Consider the following 20,413-nt stretch of genomic DNA (forward strand, 5'->3'; position numbering starts at 1 on the left):
CGCCTTGAACCCCTTGGCCATCCCGCCACGGTGGAACCCTTCCCAATTTCTCAACTATATGCCATCATACTAAGATTAGGCGTCTTTGAAAACACAAATCAAAATATTTAATAAAATAATTTGATTTGTTCCCATAGTTGTGTATCGATAATTACAGTTTGAAGTTTTCGTCGATAATTTTTGTAGCTTGTCTATTGACGCTCCCTTTCCACTGAGGTGAAGAGAGAATTTGTTGGGAGCATTAGTTGAAATTCACATCTCTTCTCCACTCCGCTCCTTTTCGCCCCATCACTAAGCGTAAGCAAATTGCTAGGTTTATCTTATCATTATCATTATCAAGGTATAATTAAGTCAAGCGCAGTAGTAATCGTGGCTGCGCGCCAGAATCACAGGTAATTTTAGAAAAACATGTTTTTTACCATTTTACGTTACATTACCAGGATTTACGTTTCGTATCGTTGATTTTCACATGGGTTCCAAGGTTCCTGAACCCCAAGTGTAAATTTCATTCGATAGCGTGACGAGAGATCGCGTTTGCGAAAAGTCCCCTCCACACTAGTGCGCGAATCGCGGCGCGAAGCCACGAACGCGAGTGTGGACTTATGGAGTCGATTTTCGCAGACAGCGAAATCGACTCCACACTCGCGTTCGCGGCTTCGCCCGCGATTCACGATTCCACGCACATACAGAATTACAGACTGGAGGAGGCTTTATGTCTATTTTTATTTTGAACAGCGCGCCAAGCGGGACGTTTTGGAAACTCAAAATGCCATACAAAATAACACTAAACGCAAACGACGTCACGTCACGCTATCGAATGAAATTAACACCATTGTTCCTTGACGGGAGAGTGCATAGATTAGTATATGTTATTACTGTAAGTGGCAGCAATGAAATGAAGTGTCATTAAAGTATGATCTTAGTGTCTTCTATGATCATATAGACACGTATAGCCTGATGCGCTTTAGTTAGGTGCCATGGAATCGAAAACACTGGTTTTCATTTTGTTGTCAATTTATTTTCGTCGGATTTCAATAAAATTTGGCGGAACTCTATATGTTCCCTGTTCTGTACAAAATAGTATATGTAAGCTACGCTAATATGTAAGCTATAAGCGCAATTTCAGCGTATGTCTAAAAAAACTTCCACTGAGGTACGAAAAAGTATGGTGTATACTCGACGGAAAATTACATACATTTTTATCGGGACAAATTGTGATTTCTTATTTATCCCGCCCGGAATGCTTTTCAAACCAGCCAAATTTTAATCCAAATAACTAAAAATAATTGTTCCGTAAACAAAGTTTTGTACTACACCAATATAAAAATCGTTCCACTTAGTGCTTAATGCACAGCGCTGGATTCGAACTCGATGGACATAAAGCAATTGATGTACATTTTTATTGGAATGTAATTATTTTGATAAAGATATTTCGATGCGTACCAAAGATTAAAGTGATTAAATCCTGATAACCGGGCTTACCAGAACGCGAAGCTGTCGTAAGCTATGCAAATATAATAATATTTATCTTTTGTATTATTTATGTTACACTTTTCACTAATTAAGTGGTTCCCGTTAGACGGCAGGAAATGTCGCCTCATATTTTGGTACATTAAAAGTTATTCCTCATAGTGGTATGCATTTTAAGATGATTGGAATTTATTGATTTTATTAAAGGCAATCTACTCTAGACTTCTACTCTAGTCTAAATTTTCTCGAAGGACTACCTAGTTAGTACCTACACCTATATGGGGTTCTTTAAAAAAAGGAGTGTACTAGGTTTCTAAACGGTCGGAAACAAGCACACCTATGGAGTCGCAGGCGTAACAGCTTTCAGGTTGGTCGTGTTCTTGTTTGCCTCAGACGTCGTATAAAAAAAATAAGATGATACATGGAAGGACAGAGTAGTAGGTAGAGTCGTATTTAAAATTAATTAAATAGTTGTTCCGTTGGATCTGTTGATACCGTTAGGATTTGTAAAAAAAACTTGTTAATTAAGTAGTGCCTGAGAGAAAGAATATTTGAACCTCTAAGAACATTGTTGAAACAAAAAAAAAATTAAGATTATGACATGCTCATTACTCTCATTGGCAGGGCCGGATTAAGCATGTCGGGGCCCCTAGGCAGTGCAATGCTCGGGGCCCCCTTAGGCCCTTACAGTCAATTCTGCATACATAATGTTCATTTTTCAGTTCAGGGAAGTAAGTTTGTGGTTTTAATTTCAACCTTCAGGTGTCGGTTGAGCCGATCCGAATATGCCAAGCGATGTCTTTTTCGCTCTTATTGCGTGGACATAAAGCTTTTTTCTATCAGTTTTTGCCGATTCTTTTTTGCGTCAAGTGTGGGGAGAGCCCTCTTTTTCTCAGTAGGTAGTTAAATATTGTGCGAGGCTGAACAGCGATTGTCCGACCATAATACCATACGCCGAGCCACATGATTAAAATTAACGTAATAATAAAGATATTCCATAGGTTTAAATTACTATTCATTCACCAGTCAAGTTAGCATGTAGGTACAGGGTCAACCAGAAAAGCAGCAAAAAAACGCGAGCGCAGCAAGCGCGAAATTTTTTCTTAAAAAATTGTGAAAGCGTGTTAAAAAGGCCGGGTCGGGCCTAAAAATGTGAAGTTCCACAGTGAGCAGAGCTTTCATGCGAGGTCAAAGCCGTGCTTCAGGATAAGCTCAGCTAGAGCACAGACGTCAACCAATGTCCATTGTATTAAAAAGCGAGGCCGCAGGCCGAGCTTGGCGCAGCGAGGCCAAAGGCTAAGCTGAAGAAGAGGAGATTTGGAAGACAAACCAAAAATGGAGGTAAAAAGTGAGGCTGAAGGTCGAGCTCAGCAATCTCCACATTACTTAACAAGCCCGAAGCGTACTTATAACCAGCGAGGTGAGATTTCATGCGAGGCAAAAGGCCAAGCTTCTTAAATCAATGTTTATATTTGTTAAAAAATGACGCCGAAGGTCGAACTATAAGAAAGCAGCGCTCTGACACGAACCAATCGTCAAATGTTACTCGACAATAATATGTGCAAGAGTTACTCGGAGATGAGGTATTAGGCCCTCGGGAGCCTGAAAATCGAGCTCGATATTACAGACTTTAAATCTATAAAATAACATAATTTACATAATCATCTAATGATTGTGTATCTGAGAAACTGATATTGGACATTAAGTAGGTATTAGGTATAAATATTTAGGTACAATAAAAACAATATTTATTAATTTTGGCCATATGAAACAAATATTGTTTTTGGCGCGCGCGGGGCCGCCGGGCCCCCTAGCCGAGGCGGGGCCCCTTATCCGAGGCGGGGCCCATAGGCAGTTGCCTACTCTGACTTAGGGTTAATCCGGCCCTGCTCATTGGTTGTATTATGTAGATCAAAGCGTGGGTGTTGGTAGTCTTAGTCGCAAATATTAATGTGCTAAACTTAAATTGGTGCACTTTTTTAGATCACAATACGGTTTCCAAAAATTTAATTAGCAATCTTGAGGCCTTTCTCTAGAGTAACTTCATCAATTAGAAACGCACCCTGATTTCTTGACTTTCGCTTGATAGGAAAAATCACCTCAAACGCATCATGACAATTTATATTTTTTTTTTGCACTAAAGATAAAAATAAATACGAAAACTGCTTCTAATAATGCACAATTATATTTGTAAAAATTAATATTCAATAAGTTTATATTTTGCTGCTATTTAAGACAATTTATTGTTTCATCTCAATACATGTATTGTTTGCTACTATTGATGGTGACTGTACCTATCTACGTATAACATTTTTTTTAATTTTTTAAGAGAACGGGACGGATACGCATTCATAAAGTCATTATTCTATGAATTAATAATTAACATGTCACGCTCGACAATCAGTGAGACTAATTGATGGAAATAATTTTATGTTAATTATTGGCGAATGAAAATACACTCGCTATAATACACCCACAAGCAACATAATTATATGAATCGGGTCACTTTGTATGGACATTTCCTTGCCAAGTGACCCATCTTCACTGCTCCTGAGTGGATTATACTTACACAATAGGCAGTTATTTTTAATTTACTGTAGTATAATAAGTACCTACTTTAACTAAATGTATCATTAACAACTTACATTAGAGTAGCTATTTAATAACAAAATATACCACATAAATAAAATTATAGAGCAAAAACAAGTTTTGTATGAAAAACTTAAATTTGCTGTATTTTTTTTAACTATGGTATCTGAAGCTACATAAACTATAAGTAATTACATAATTAGATGTAGGATATACCTTATCCTATTGTAAGTACAAAGTTTTAGAGCAATCTAGCTAGTCGTTTCGCTTAAAATGTACGCTCTCGTTTTAAAAGGACGTTTGGATGGAGAACCGAGCTTGCTGCGGACTCTTAAATGAACCGATTATAAGATGATATTTAGGTATTTAGGTTTTATAGTTTGTATTGTTTTTTGATTATCATTGTTGACATTTTATAATTATACGTTTGCATGCTAAATTATTGACCACCATAATGTAAATTCATATAGATTAGCGCAAGAATAATTATTTATCATTATGAAATAAATAAACTAAACTAAATTACATAATATTTACACAGCCGTAGACAATATTTACACAGAATGGCCGATTAATCGCCGTGTTTCTTGTTTCAGATTAAAGATGGCGCTGCATTCAGTATCTGACATTATGCAGAAGTGTCAGCCTTGAATTATAAACATAAATTTTGGAGGGTTTTAGTGTTCCTTCAAGTTAGATTGGAAAAGTTACAAAAATGGAGTCAGAAGTTAGGAAACGAGAATCGGTAAGTGATTTCAATAAATTAAATAATAAGTAGGTACGTAACTACCTATAAGGGTGCATCCACACATTACGTCACAGCCCCCTGGGCACTAAAAAATCCATACTTTGTGCGATGTAATTAACGGATGACCCCTTATAGCGAAAATCTTTGTTGAGTGTGTGGTCAGAATCTTATTATTAGTATTAAATATTTTTCAGTTGGGAGTAAATAGGTAGAGTTAGATGATTTTGATAGCACTACACGCAGTGCACGTGTTGTTTTAATCGTCAAACTTCTATGAAGTGACGTATAAATAATACTGGCACTGCGTTGTGCTATAAAAATCGTTGCAGACTTGTCTTGGTCTAACTCCATGTATAATAAATAAAGTAATACGAATTGAAATTCTGACAAATATCTACAGAGTAAATATATACCTAAGTATTAGAGTTTTGGAATAATGGCTAAGGCTATAACTACCTACCTAGCCCAAACTCAATATTTTTTTTGTCATTTCCCTGCCGCACATTTTTTGTCATTTCGTGACTCGTGGGAAGTCAGAGCGGGTCACTAGTGTTACAATAAAACAATGTTTCTTCTATGACATTGTTTGGTAAACTGACGTGCTGTCTGGTATACAAGCATTCAGTAGTCAGCGCCGGCAGTTCCGTGGCAGTCGTAAGCGATAACAGTTGCTATCAAATTGTATTGTTTTATAAATACTGTGTCAAGGATTTTTTTAAATAAGTAGGTATAGTACAGTTGTAAATTATGTTATATTTGGAATATCTGTTTATATGTGTGTGAGGCATCGTAGGTTTAAGAAGATAAATCGATTTTTAATGATTTGTTTGAGGTGCATGTGGTTCTCCATGCATCATGTTGGGTTTTGTTTTTGTTTTTATCATCGTTTCTCGGTCGTCCGCAAAATTTGTGTCTGCGTCTATTAACTAGTAGGTACTCCTTCAAACCTTCTTTGAAATTTGCGACCCGAACAGACCTTGAAGTTAGATTTCAATTTTAATGTTGGTTCTCCTGACCTGACTGACTCCATATCGCGTACGTGCTGTCCATGGGAATTAAGGAGTTAATGTAACTTATAGAAACTGTTAAAAGCTTGTGGGGACTGCAGCCACACAAAATTATGCTAAAATGACCTCTATGCCTATCAAATTACTATCCAATTTTCGTTGTTCACAGGCAAAATCGCATAATGTAACAGAGATAGAGATGGATGACGTTCCGAAGCAAAATGGCCAAAACGAAGTCAACGGAGAGGTAATTAAATTACCTCGTTTTGTGTTTCGTAGTCAACAAGAACACTTAGTGTAAGGCCTGAGTGGACGCTCGAAGCGGAGCGTTCGGCGGTGCGTGCAGCGTGGCGTCGGGCTCACGCGTGATGTGAGCAGCGCGCACTAAGGCCGCTCCTATACGCTTGCATTTGTATAACATGCACGCCGCACGCCCCGCTCCGCTGCACGCCCCGCTCCGCTGCACGCCCAACTCGAGCGTCCACTCAGGCCTTACACTTATAGTTTTGCTATATCCGAAGTAGGTACAAGTTATTTTATTAAAATCTGAACAATGTTAGTAATGGTAACTAGCCTAACCTCTCTTATCAAGTAGCTTAATTTAAATTTCCTTAACGAATGACTAACTGAAGGTAAGTACGTGTTTTTCAGTCGTTATTACGTGACCATGCTGTCGATAAAATTGAAACGTTAAATTCTTATCAACGTTCTTATACTGGTGCATTGAGAAGAATGCAGAAACAGTAGTTTTTAAATACATACAACGCAAATATTTTTTAAACTACTCAAGAAATTTAAATTTTTGATGGTATTGCAGCGCTAAAGGTACTTTAGTTTAGATATATATACAATAAGTTAAACGTACTGGTGCTCGACGCTCCTTTAATTATGAATAAAAATATTGTTATTGTTATTGTACCAGTACATGTCATCTTGAAACTTAAGTCATTGTCAATAGAGGTGACAGCAGGGTGTCATCTATTGGGCATTAGTACGTAAAGTACGTTTACCTTATGTCCGTAAGAAACTTCGTCCAATGTATTCAGACTATTCAGCCTATTCACTATGCATCGGCAAAAATTAACTAGTTAACAACTTAATTGCACAAGCTTTTGTTATTTACCTGTCAGATTTAACCAAATGGATCTTGTTGGTGGATTTGACGCCAATTTTCCCGGTTCTCGACCAAGTTCTTTAGGTCCCTCCCTGTCAGACACATTTGCTCAATCGTGTCATACAAGCCCAACACCATCATGAATAATGACACGACTTGTCATGACATTCCACATGCGCCCGGAAAATCGTTTCAAAGATGGCGAAATAAACTCGCTGCAGAAAAAGGTTCTAAGTTCATTATATCGCAGGTAACCTTCGAGCCCCTGGACCACGACCCCTCAGGCTGGCTGGAGACGACCCTGGCCAGCGTGGGCAGCTCCACCGAGGACTTCTTCAAGAAGAACAAGTCTGGCTTCGGCACCATCATGAGCTTCGTGCTGAACGGCCTCGTGATAGGATATTTTATAGGATGCTTGTATTATTATTTAGAATATAGTATGTATCGATTTTCATTCTTATCTATCCTATCTAAATATCGACCTTCGCAATAGTCTTCTCATTTGAGCATAATGAAATACAGTAACAGGACTAACCTAGTAAAAGTTTCGCGTTTCCGTCAATTCAGTAATCGGTGTTTGCCCTCTGATAGCAAATTTATATGAATTTGCCGTGTGATTTGGTGCTTAGCTTACATTATACGTATTCTTTGATGACGTGTGCTTCTTTCTTATCTTCTTTTTCATCATGCTGCTATTGCTGCTGTCTGTATAAGTTTAGCTCTTTACTTAATAAATCTTTCTGTTTACAGCTAACGCCCCCCTCTACCTCTGCGAGGGTTTCGGTAGCCTCGTCGCCTTCCTCGGCATCATATACTTCTTTCTCATCTACTTTTATGTTGTGAAGCGCTACTTCGGCGCGTGGCTCTCTAAGAATGTGTACGGCAACATTGGTGCTGCTGGTAGCTTCGTTTGGAAGTTTATGTGAGTATTGTAAATATGACAGCCATTAATGTTTACTGAAGATATAAGGAGGAGGAGCTCTTAGGATCCTCTATAATTGTTTATTAGTATTCGTTTGATGCGTACTGAATGTGACACCTGTGTGAATTACACGCCTGTAAACAATCCTCTGTTTACCCTATCTTATTTCAATGTCTGTGGATACATTGTTTATGTACAGATTTCCGTTGATCATTTTATAGTCTTCATTATAACTTCTACTTTACTACATCTTTTCCACAAAAGTATATACTCTTTTATTCTTCAGGTGGTTGAGATTGATTTTATCTGTGGCGTTACTGGTGGGCATCGCCATATTCCTGTACGTCGACACAAGGGATCAACCGGATCGCCTCATCTCACTGAGTGGGATCGGCATCATATTGCTGCTAGGTAAGAGACTTCATATTCGGCGATAAGCTTTATAAACAGGCGCCTAAGGATCTTGACTTGACATTCATTCATTACTCATTAGTATAGGTACATGTACATGTATACCTGCAGACTTGACACTTTGGACAGCTTACATTGCAAATATAGTTCATATCATGGATAGCTAAAAAAATTACCTCCATACTTCGCTTCTGACAGTTTTGACGTTTTTGGACTGCATCAGGATTGTCGTTAATTAATCTTCTTACGTCCTTACTCCTTAACTATGAAGAACAGTTAAATAATTTATCTTTTTGATAGATAGTGTATATATTATAACCTATAATTCTCCACCAGTGCAGTGGCGAGGCATTTGAATCCCTGATTGGAAGACTAAAGACTAAAGATTTTCTATGCTTAACGTTCATTGCCAGGATTCGTGTTCTCCAAGCACCCAGGACGGATAGCATGGCGGACAGTATGCAGCGGGTTGCTACTGCAGTTCACGTTCGCTCTGCTCTTCATCCGGTGGGACCCGGGCCGGACAGCGCTGCAGTGTTTTTCTGATAAGGTAACATGACCAGGGGGCCGATTTTTGAATTTCGATCGCTCGATTTCGTCACTCGAAAATCGGTGGAAAACGGCGAAATACTAATTTTTGAAATACGAGCGATAGAAATTAGGAATCTAGTGGTATTGACCACTCGTTTTCAATTCTATTAGTAGAATTTAAATGCCTATTAGTGGAGATATCACTGAAAGAAATACACGAAATCGGGCAGTCGAATTTCAAAAATCGATCCCCGGGCTGCGAATTGTCTGATCGTCTTTTCTCAACCAACCAACGTTTTCTGGCTTGGAAGTTCATCGCAAAAAATTAGGCTTCTTTGACCATGACTTCTTGACATGTCGGCGTGTGTTCAGTTCAGTGTGGAAGGAATTAGTTGGTAGTCAAGTCATCATTCAATGTCATCATACTGTCTACTACTGCGCGAGTTCACATCAGAAGATCGGTCGCTACTATGCTACCATAACGACTCGAACAGGGCAAGATTCCTCCGATTTTGCCCGGTCGGTCCTCTATCTTTTCCACTTGTGTAACTTATAACTTAATAGGTATGTGTTCATTTCAGGTTGCGACGTTCCTATCATACGGTATAGAGGGCGCTGCGTTTGCCTTCGGTAATCTCCTTGTGAGGACAGAGAATGTCTTCGCTTTTGCCGTAAGTATAAATTAAGTAAAAGCTTAAAAAGCAAGATTTGAGTTGCTTTGGGCTATTTTCAAGGGCTCCCAAGTATTATGATTATTTTTGCTAAGCCAGTCTTGAGTTGAAAAGTATTATATGCACCGCTCAGCCCTAATTTAGGTAGAAATATGTACCTTAGGGTACTAAAGGTTGTTTGCTATTGCTACTAACATTGAAACTCTTTTATTTACCTATCGTAACATATTCCTCTTGCAAAGCGCACTGTTTATTTATTTTATCTAGAAGACAAATTTACAATACCTATTTTTCCACTTCTAGTCCCTGCCCGTGATATTCTTCTTCAGCATGCTGGTAGAGGTGATGTTCTACTGGGGCGCACTGCAGTGGTTCTGCAGCAAACTCGGAGAGTTGCTGCAAACAGCTACAGCTACTACTGTGTGCGAGAGTGTCATCGCTGTCGCTAACTGCTTCCTTGGAATGGTAAGCCATTTTGAATCTCAATTATCTTTCTCCACTATCTAAACGATAATATAGAGCACTAGTAATTTTTCTCCATGATTTTTATTATTTTACTAGACCGTGAAATAAAAGTGGTCTAAGTATAGAACCTTGAGGTACTCCGAACTTTTGTGCTCATGCTCAAGGCTGCATCATTTACTGTTATATTTCGAATGGAGTCTATATTACTATGACTCAATAATGTTTTCATTCGGAAAAATCTTCGTGAAAGCATCTTAGGCACCGCTTCTAACTTTTACAAATAAGTATTCAATCAAATGCTTCTGGAAATTTCAATTTGAAAATTTAAATTATAGTTATGATATGTGGCATATTCTACCTACCTACCTACAACAGTCTTTGTAAATTATATTGTATACTATTTACAAAGATGTTTTTATTCGTGTTCGTGTCAAGCCGCTGAAAAAAATTATCAAAGAACCTGTGCCTGTCTTCAGACAGAGTCCGTGCTGCTGATCAAGGCGTACATCCGGGTGCTGACACCGTCCGAGCTGCACGTCGTCATGGCCTCGGGCTTCGCCACCGTCTCTGGCAAGTAATTAACCGCTTTTTTATATTCTTACTTATGAGTTTTAGGGGTATTCCATAAAAGTACTTTACGCTATATTCAAAAGATACTTAAATACAAAATACAGTACATAGCGGCCCCCTTTTTTAAATATCTATCATTAAATTCTCATTATTATTAATCTGGCTGATTAATTTGCCTATATTTCTGTTGTATAGGTACTGGCTTTCTATTTTTCTACTTCTTTCCAATGTTTAGTGTATTTTCCCCATTCATTTTTGTGTAATATATGTAGGTATGTTTATCCTATAAATTTTGTATGTATTTATATCCTTTATCTTTCTGGTACCTTGTTCCACATTTTTCTGCATTTGTCACTCTCTTTCACTCTCTCCTCTCATCTACTCAAAAGTTAACTGGAAGAGACCCCTCAAAGGGATAAGGTTGCCTTTGTAGCTTTGTACTTCTTAATTTCTTTTTTGTTATTTTTAATATGTCTTTTTGTACAATAAAGAGTTTACTACTACTACTACTAAATAAATTTAAATAATTACAATTATTTACCAGTGGCGCTAGTGAGCACGTTGATGGGCTCTTAAATACTTAACAATAATGATGCATGACAGAGCTCAAGCACTCGTTGATTTTAATACATTATGCAAATTCGTCGATCGTATTATCTTTTATCAAATTATCACTGATGATAAAAATGGCTAAATGATCATTACAACCTCAAGCTGTGGGTAGGTAATAATTTGGATTACAATAGGTAGAGACTTGTTATTTATCGGCGATGTATCAAATCATAAATTCTTGCATAGTTACGTAATCGCAAAACATTGATGGGTGTGAAGCATTAGTAGGTATAACTTCATGTTGTTGTCCAAACATTTACTTTTTGTTGAACGTTATAAGTACTTAATATTAAAATATATACCGTCTTTCTACAACAGACAAAACATTGAACATACCATTGAAAACGACCCCTTTATTAAAGAAAAATCTAAACAAAGTTACCCGTTTTGATGGCCCTTGAGTGTGATCTATGTGATTGGTAATAACAATAAAATTTAATAAAATGATTGATGCTTTACTTGTATTACGGTCCGGCCATTATCAGAAAGAATAACATTATGTCTGACTTAAGTGACGCAGCATCTCAAGGCAGGAACAAACTGTGTGTGGTGGTCTGAAATCGTTTGTAAAACCTTAAGGACCACCACGTTACGCGTGCACGTTAGACCGGGCCGTGTCCGGGCCGGAGCTTCCGGCGCTTACTTTTCTATGACAATGACAGGTGATCACGTGGAGCTTTCCATAGAAAACGAAGCTCCGGCCCGGACACGGCCCGGTCTAACGTGAGTCATCCTTAATGATGATTTCGTGCCGTAATCGTTCTAAAAAAAGGAAAAAAATGACTGAAAAAATCGGTAATCGTTCTAAAAAAAAGGAAAAAAATGACTGAAAAAATCGGCAATAAGCCTAATAATTTTTAAACGACTTCCAAATCTCAAAAGGAGGGGGGTATCAATTCGGTTGTATTTTTACACCTGAATCTCTCTGCAGGTACGATACTAGCTACATACATCGCGTTTGGGGCGGAGCCGGCGCACCTGGTGACCGCCAGTGTCATGTCGGCCCCGGCTGCTTTATGCTACGCCAAGCTGCTTTTGCCGGAGACCAAGCGATCGCTAACGTCGGTGGATAATATCCAGCCTGTGGTCAGGTACGGTACGTTCATGTTCTTTCTCTTGTCCTCTGTTAAGGACAAGTGTCCTCATAGCAAGGAGTCTCCAGTGAGGATACATATCGTCGTTCCCAAAATGGAGGTGAAAAGCCAGTACATACCTGTATTAAGTAATGGCGGAATCGCAACTTGATGCAGTCGCTATTTTCGTTTTATCATACCCCACTGCTGCGTGGCACTCAGTGTAAGTTCAATCGGTGAATCGGAATAATAAAGACTTAACGGCCAATTTGAGTAGCTAAACAACATTCGAATACTATAATTTTGTTTCCAGTGTTTCCACTGAATATTGTCATTTGGAACATCATTCAATCCGAGAGGTCATAAAGGGTTTTGTATTGGCAATTGGCATAAACAAGGAAGCGGTCGTTCGAGCCACATAGGTACTAAATTTTACAAAGTAAAGGTAATAAGTACCTATACTAAAATGTTTACAGTGAGGACCAATCTGCCCTGTCAGCAGCGACTCGTGGCGCGACCAACGGCATCGCGCTCATCCTCAACATCATCGCCAACATCGTGGCTTTCGTGTCGTTCATCGCGTTCGCCAACGGCGTGCTGGGCTACTGCGGGGGCCTGCTGGGGAACCCGGGACTTAATCTGGAGTGGATCTTTGGGAAGGTCTTTATCCCGCTCTGTTATGTGATGGGTAAGTTTTTAGCTTCCTAAGAAGCTCGAATCCCGGCACGTAAACCAACAAGTTTGACGATGAAATATGAATTGGCATTTGCCACTTGCTTTTCGGTGAATCGTGAAGGAACCAACATATAGTCAGCAGCTGAATTAGCTGGAGTATCCAGGGGGTCAAAAAGATCTGCACACTGTTTTGCTAATTTGCTGTTGTGTTTAAAACATTTTAAACACCAAACCTGCTAAGCGTTTTCAGTACTCTACTGTACATCTGCAAAAACAAAATGAGATGAAATAAAAAACAAAATGAGTGATATATCCCAATTAACATCGGGCCCCCGTATATAGAAACTACTCCAAGCCCTCTTGAATGAGGGGAGGGATCCTCGTAAACCAGTGAGCCCAGCAGCATGATATGTGTAGACTACTGGGCCCCTATTCGAGATGTACACCTGTCAGATTTCGCGTCTACTTCAATTCAACAGTTGAATGAATCTCATGTTCACCAAGTGCGGATACTATCATTTGGTACAACTAATAATTTAACAAAAATCAACTTTGTTTTATTATTACTTTAAGGTTTACAATGGTTTGGTTTGATTGTCATCTAACTGTGGATGGCTAATGTCAAATTTTGACACAGGATTGTTCCTATTTAACGGGAATTCAACACGAGACGTCAAAAGTCGCGTGTCGAATGAAGTCCCTGGTCATATATGTAAACTTACACAAGCTTTAGGCTAGAATTGGTCTGCTTAATTTATCTGATACTGCTATTTTTATGGTGTTCTGTTACAGGGGTACCGTGGGACGAGTGTGAGCTGGTAGGATCTCTCGTGGGTCTCAAGACAGTGGTCAACGAGTTTGTAGCTTATCAGAGGATGGGCGAGATGAAACGGGACGGACTGCTCTCTGTAAGTACCTACTTACTTATATAAGAGAGAGATGACATGAGAAAGTCATACGTCAAACAAGTGATCATGTGGTTTAGTGGTGACTGGTAATCGAACAATAAGACTTTCAGCTTTTAAATCCCGTAGGTTTGAACCGGTATGTTACCATGGACGGGACTGACTTCTGTATGAAATATTATCATTATATTTTTACTAGCTAGTTGGTAAAGAAAAATATCAGTATCTAAGGTCCAGTTTCCTCTGGATTGAAAAGTCAGTTGAATTTGAAATCACTTTAGTAAAAACAACTGCCTGGGTAATTTTTAGGGTTCCGTACCCAAAGGGTAAAAACGGGACCCTATTACTAAGACTCCGCTGTCCGTCCGTCTGTCACCAGGCTGTATCTCACGAACCGTGATAGTTAGACAGTTGAAATTTTCACAGATGATGTATTTCTGTTGCCGCTATAACAACAAATAAAAAGGATAAAATAAAGATTTAAGTGGGGCTCCCATACAACAAACGTGATTTTTGACCGAAGTTAAGCAACGTCGGGCGGGGTCAGTACTTGGATGGGTGACCGTTTTTTTGCTTGTTTTGCTCTATTTTTTGTTGATGGTGCGGAACCCTCCGTGCGCGAGTCCGACTCGCACTTGGCCGGTTTTTATTTTAAAGTGATGTGGTTAAATTGTTCCAAACAATTTGAAAAAGGAATCCAGACGTGACTAAATAAACTCGTATATTTCACAAGCGTTCCTGAAATTGAGTCTGCAAAAATTACACTCTTAAGACGTGTTTTTTCACCAAGTACTTGTTAAACCAAGTCAAAATCCGTGTGACTGTCTCGCTCAACGCAAGTATTCTATATTTCACAGCCACTTTTGTTTTGTTAATATTTCAGCCTCGCGGTGAGATCGTGGCAACTTTTGCGCTTTGCGGGTTCACCAACCCGAGCTCCATGGGAATCATGATCGGTGCGCTGTCCGCCATGGCGCCGAACCAACGCGAGGCTCTCTCTAGCGTGAGTAATCTATTTAAACTGACTCTTTAATCAGCGGCCCCGTAGACGACATGACAATCGCTAACGCTCCGTAGCGAACGAAACGCAACTGTCACTGTCACGCTAATATGGAACAGTGTTATGGCTCCTCTACACGATGGGCCAACGCCGGCCACTCCAAGGGACGCATTTATGCGTTAAGCCCTTGCTACACGGTCGCCGACAAGCCTTCTAACCGTCTGTCCTTGGTCTGACCTTGGTCAGTTTTGGTCAAATTTTGTTGGAAACAACTGTCTACACGGTCCGTCCAGACCAAGGCCACGCGGTCTGAGGGGCTTGTCGACGACCGTGTAGCAAGGGCTTTAGAGGGAGCAAGTGATATTGCTATCTCATTCTACCGTATGGCTGCGTCCCTTGGAGTGGCAGGCCAACGCCCATCGTGTAGAGGAGCAATTAGAGAGACACAAAGCGATTCGATGGCAAAGCGCAAGCGATTGTCACCTTGGCTAGGTCACCGTTTCATCGTCTGTCATCGAACTATATAACATGTAAAGTGCGTTGGGGTAACTTCGAAAGCGGATTAAAAAAGTTTTAGTTTTGACTTAAATTTTGTTTAAAAAAAATACCAAAGTTAATATTTACTTGATATTGGTAAATTTACAGGTGGCGCTGCGAGCGCTGTTCGCAGGCTGCGGGATCTGCTTCTTGAACGCATGCTTTGCAAGTAAGTAAACTGACCATAGGTGGACCTTACGCCTTTTGTAATAAAGTTTACGAACTGTCCGTTAACAGTGTGTGGGCGATGGTACATCAATATATTATTTAAGAGGCAAGTGGAGGTGTCAGTTCTCTGTACAAATGTACCACGACGATTAATACCTATCATCATTCATCAATATCTGTATCGTAGTGTTTTTTTTTGCTTTTATTGTATTTTTTTAAATAGCCTAAAACGGCCTAATTGACTAGTCCGCAAAGAGAAGCCTTATAACCACCAAGTAAGCAGAAACAATCAAACTGAATTTTTTATTACAATAATTATAAAATGAACACTTACACATTTATTACACGTTACATGGCAAAAAAAAATGTCGGTTTTACTAAATAAATAAGATATATTTATTTACAGTACATATGGTGCTACTTTCCCGAACTAGTGCGGGAAAGAGCACTTTCCGTGCGTATGTCAAAAGTTTAAAGTGCCATAAATACTGTAAAATGTTGAACTATACACGTGCGAATAGGTAATTCGCAACTCGTGTCGATTTATCGCCACTCGTTTCGAATTTCCTCCTTTCCGCACTTGTATCGTAAATAACTATTATAATACAGTGCGTATAATTTTTGTTTCAGGTTTGCTAATGCCGGGCGATTCATTCGGAGCATGAACTTTAAGTCGGAAGCACAGGATGTACTTAGTGTAATATGTACTGTTTAATGTAGGTTAAATAAAGTTACCTATCTAAGTTATTTTATTAAATGTGCGTTTTATGTATGTATGGGCAAGGTCATGTAGGGCAATCCAAATTCCTAATTTCCTATTCAGCCAACTGAAACTTGTCTGTAATTTATAACTGTTAAGGTCAACCGAGGTAATTGCGTCACTTGAGGTAATTGCGTCTTTTAAAGATTTCTTCTAAACGGAACATTTTAGAACTATTGCAACCCTCTCTGTTTGAAGTGTGGTCACTGAACTTTTAATGCAGACGGCGTAATAGTTATAATATGTTGCGTTTCGAAGATATCTTCAAATGACGCATTTACCACAAGAGACGTATTTACCTCGGTTGACCTTATATTTAATGTACGACCTCCTATAGCGTAGTCGGTAGTGACACTAGTGACTACGAAGCATGGGGTTCGGATCCCAAACATTGGCCCAGACACAGGTGTTTAATAAAGCAGCAGTCATCCTTCCAATTCATAAGGGTTCATTAAGACGATGCGAGAACTCGCATGCGAGTATTACATTGCGGGTTTGGATCGACCAACAGTCCGCAATCCGCAATGTAACTTAAATCGCATGCGAGCTCGCCGTCTTAATCAGCCCTAATAGACTGAATTTAAAATAAATTATTTTACACCATGCATGAAATAAAGCACCGCACCAGAAGATTATTAGGAAACGTAGACAGCAGGTATTTTTAGACACAATTTATATTTTAAAACTCGTATAAAACTATAAAGAGTAGGTAATTTGATTTGGTCACATGCTAGTGTTTCATATAAATTCCATGTAGCAAAATCGTTGCGTTCCGTTTAAAACCAATCATTTAATTTTTATTTTCACATTTGCGGCATGAGGCACATAAGAATTTGTTTTTAACCAACATTTTTGGAGCCGATTACAACATGCTGATGGTGTCGCGGCGCCGGCTCCGGCCCGGCCCCGGCCCGGTCTAGCGTGAGTCATCCTTTAAATATAGGTACCTATTTGCCTCTATCGCTTTATAAACTTTTATTTTTACTTACAGGCAGGTGAGTACCACACATTGGCGCTCGTTGCCTTAATAGCGTTTTCCCGGTAGCAGGAGCCCGTTTGCTTTGGAAAACTAATCCCAAGAATTGGCCCATGCACAAGTTTTTACTAAAACAGCTGACATCTGACCGTCCAATTCTTATTAATTCAGTAAAGGATGATACATGGGGAACTGAAACAGCTGACAACTGACCGTCCAATTCTTATTTATTCAGTAAAGGATGATACATGGGGATCATACTTTTACAGTTACAGTCGGCGGGTGGGGAATAGTGGGGATGGTGACATTGTAATAATTACAGTTGCGTTTCGTTCACCAATCATTTAATTTTTATTTTCATATTTGCGGCATGAGGCACATAAGAATTTGTTTTTAACCAACATTTTTGGAGCCGATTACAACATGCCGATGGTGCCGCGGCGCCACAAAAGATCACAGTAGAATTGACGTCCTTAGCCGCCCGTAACAAAATCCCAAAATGAAATCGGGTTCTGCTCATAACCTTGCTGGTTCCATGCCTCACCTGCCGGTATACCGGCCTTTCTGCGGAAATCGGAATTAAGAATTAATCGAAGAATCGGAAAACCTGTTTATAAAGTAAAACAGAAAATACATGTACCTATACATCGTCGATAACATAAAATAAAATAAATATATAAATTTACAATAAAATAAATAAATAAATACAACAACAATTAACAATCTAACCGAACATCATAAATTCATCACTGTCCAATAATTTACCTAAAAACTTTAAACACGACGTTTAGCCATCTGGTTAAACATTGCAATCGATGACTTGGCTGGTTGTTTGTCGGCCATTCCATTAGTTGCCGGCGTTTCATGAACGGGCTATGCGACTGGGTACTTAGCTAATAATTGTTGATGTATTATTATTATTATTTTGCTTGTATGTAAATTCAATGTTGACGTGTAAAAGTGCCCTTGTGGCCTATTTGCTGAATAAATGTTGAAGTTGAAGTTGAAGTGAATTTAACCAGTTGGCTGCGACATATACATCAAGATTAATGTGAGATCGGATTGTTTGCTTACTGGGTTTCCACAGCGGGGGAGCAGGCGACAAAGCCCACGGCGACGGCGACCACAGCGAACACGAGCAACTGTTGGTCAAGAAGAAAAATAGCATGCATTTATTTATGTAGTACTTTATGAGTAAAGGTCCATCTGTCTTAGAATAAAAAAAATCTTAACGCTACATTTGGTGCTCTATTAGGACACCCTGCGCTATAATAACCACATTACATAACTACCTACGTTTTTAAGGAAAATTTTAAGGGCCATGTGTAGGCCTTGCGTTGCGAATACTGCCCTGCTAAGCCGAAAAGCGCTATCTCAAAAGAAAATTCATTGCTAACTTGTACTTTAGTTTCTATAGCTGAGAGTTCCATTTTCAAAATCATTTGTTTTTGAGATAGCGCTACTCGGCTTAGGAGGGCAGAATAGGTAATTCGCAACTCTGTGTCGATTTAAAACACTCCCTTCGGTTTTGTTTGAAAAGTCGCCACTCGCTGCGAATTTCCTATTTTTCGCACTTGTATCGTAAAATTCCTAAATGACTAATTCTGTGATTATTAACAATCACCAATCTCTAACCGTTTTGATGAACATGATGTAAGTTATTTTCTCGACGGTAGTTTGAGACTGATGCTGCGGTGAAATTTGATCTTCAACTATTTATAATAAACTGCATTCATGAATAAACTTTTTTACAACTTGACACTAGAGATAATTTTAGGTCATTTGATTATCAATATAGCGTTAATTATGATTAAGTGATATATAATTATAATAAGCAAGAGGAGTGATCATTTTCATTTTTTCACATAAAAACGTAGGTACCAATTTGATTGTTTCGACAAGGTTTTGACCTTAGAGCAGTGATTTTTCTGCACAGATAAATATTATTAAATATTATCATAGAGAAATATAAGTAAAGATTTATTTATATTTTTAAGGCTTAACTCAAAATACACTATCCGTCACTTCCTTAAACTTGTTAACCTTTCGATTTCTGTCTCTGCTATATTAATGAATGTACTTATATGTATCTATATTAATATATATTAGTATGCTCTTTATGTATGTGACTATTTATGTATGTATATTGTTATTATTGTTACATATTTATTTGTGCTGATTCAAGGCGGCTGTTTAGTTTTATGTTTAATAAAACAAGTGAACGCAGGTTGTGTAGGGCAAGAGGAATATAGATACGTCATTTAATAAAATATATCCGTTCAGTATCTTAAGCTACAGGGTGTACTGAATCATCAGTACTTATACACATAACCCTACTTTGTGGTTAAGTCACAGTCGAGAGTACAATGTTGATATTAGGGTAGGTAGATCTTGTACAAATGTATAGACAAAAGTGGAATTCATATTCCTGCAACTTTCCTATTAAGAGAATGTCCCTTGAAAAATAAGCGCTAAATCTGGATTCAGCAATTATTTTCTTTAAGAACATGTATTTTTACCGCAAAGGTGCCGAAGACACTTTTGTGTAGAATAATAGAATTTAATCAGCTTTGATTTTGCATCATATTGTCATAGAGAACATAGATTCCGAGTAAAATGCAAATTTCTCCAAGATGGTACACATTTTCCAAGATGGGGGTTGTTCTCCCAAATGTCTAATACTAGTGTGGATGTCGGCGGCCGATCGTAAGCTCAGGCAGATCGTAATGTTCCTGTGTAATGTTTTGACGATAGTGACATTAAACCAATATATAGGTAGGATAGGTTCGTTAGGTTTCTTTAGATGCCCGAAGGGCATACGCGAACGGGTCAAAGATTTTCACGTTTCACGATATGCCTAGGAATTTCACGATATGCCTGATCTTACGATCGGCCGCCGACATGGACATCAAAAACCTTTACCTTTAATTAACATACATTCAGAACTGTTCTAGAGATTAGTTATTTTTCTAGTTAGTCCCAATCCGTTTGTGCTATAGCTAAATCTGTGCAGAAAACACACTGCTCTAAGGTCAAAACCTTGTCGAAAAAATCAAATTGGTACCTACGTTTTTATGTGAAAACATGAAAATGACCACTCCTCTTGCTTTTTATAATTATCACTAATCAAAAGCATAATTAACGCTATAACTATAATCAAAAGACCTAAAATTACCTGCAGTGTCAAGTTATAAAAATGTTTATTCATG

At 38.6% G+C, this 20,413-nt stretch overlaps 1 protein-coding gene across 1 annotated transcript; it reads left to right on the plus strand.

Moving 5' to 3' along the window:
- The first annotated feature begins 4,666 nt into the window (after window positions 1-4,666).
- Window positions 4,667-16,181, plus strand: LOC134659309 (sodium/nucleoside cotransporter 1-like). Its single transcript, XM_063514962.1, has 15 exons — window positions 4,667-4,804; window positions 5,984-6,061; window positions 7,179-7,365; window positions 7,679-7,850; window positions 8,137-8,261; window positions 8,675-8,811; window positions 9,374-9,463; window positions 9,767-9,928; window positions 10,405-10,498; window positions 12,042-12,201; window positions 12,660-12,871; window positions 13,651-13,766; window positions 14,647-14,766; window positions 15,409-15,469; window positions 16,099-16,181. The coding sequence occupies exons 1-15, from the start codon at window positions 4,775-4,777 to the stop codon at window positions 16,131-16,133; spliced, it is 1,779 nt and encodes a 592-aa protein (XP_063371032.1). The 5' UTR covers window positions 4,667-4,774; the 3' UTR covers window positions 16,134-16,181.
- The last annotated feature ends 4,232 nt before the right edge of the window (window positions 16,182-20,413 follow it).

This window comes from Cydia amplana, chromosome 24, assembly GCF_948474715.1.
Source record: "Cydia amplana chromosome 24, ilCydAmpl1.1, whole genome shotgun sequence".
In the NCBI taxonomy this organism is placed as follows: domain Eukaryota; kingdom Metazoa; phylum Arthropoda; class Insecta; order Lepidoptera; family Tortricidae; genus Cydia; species Cydia amplana.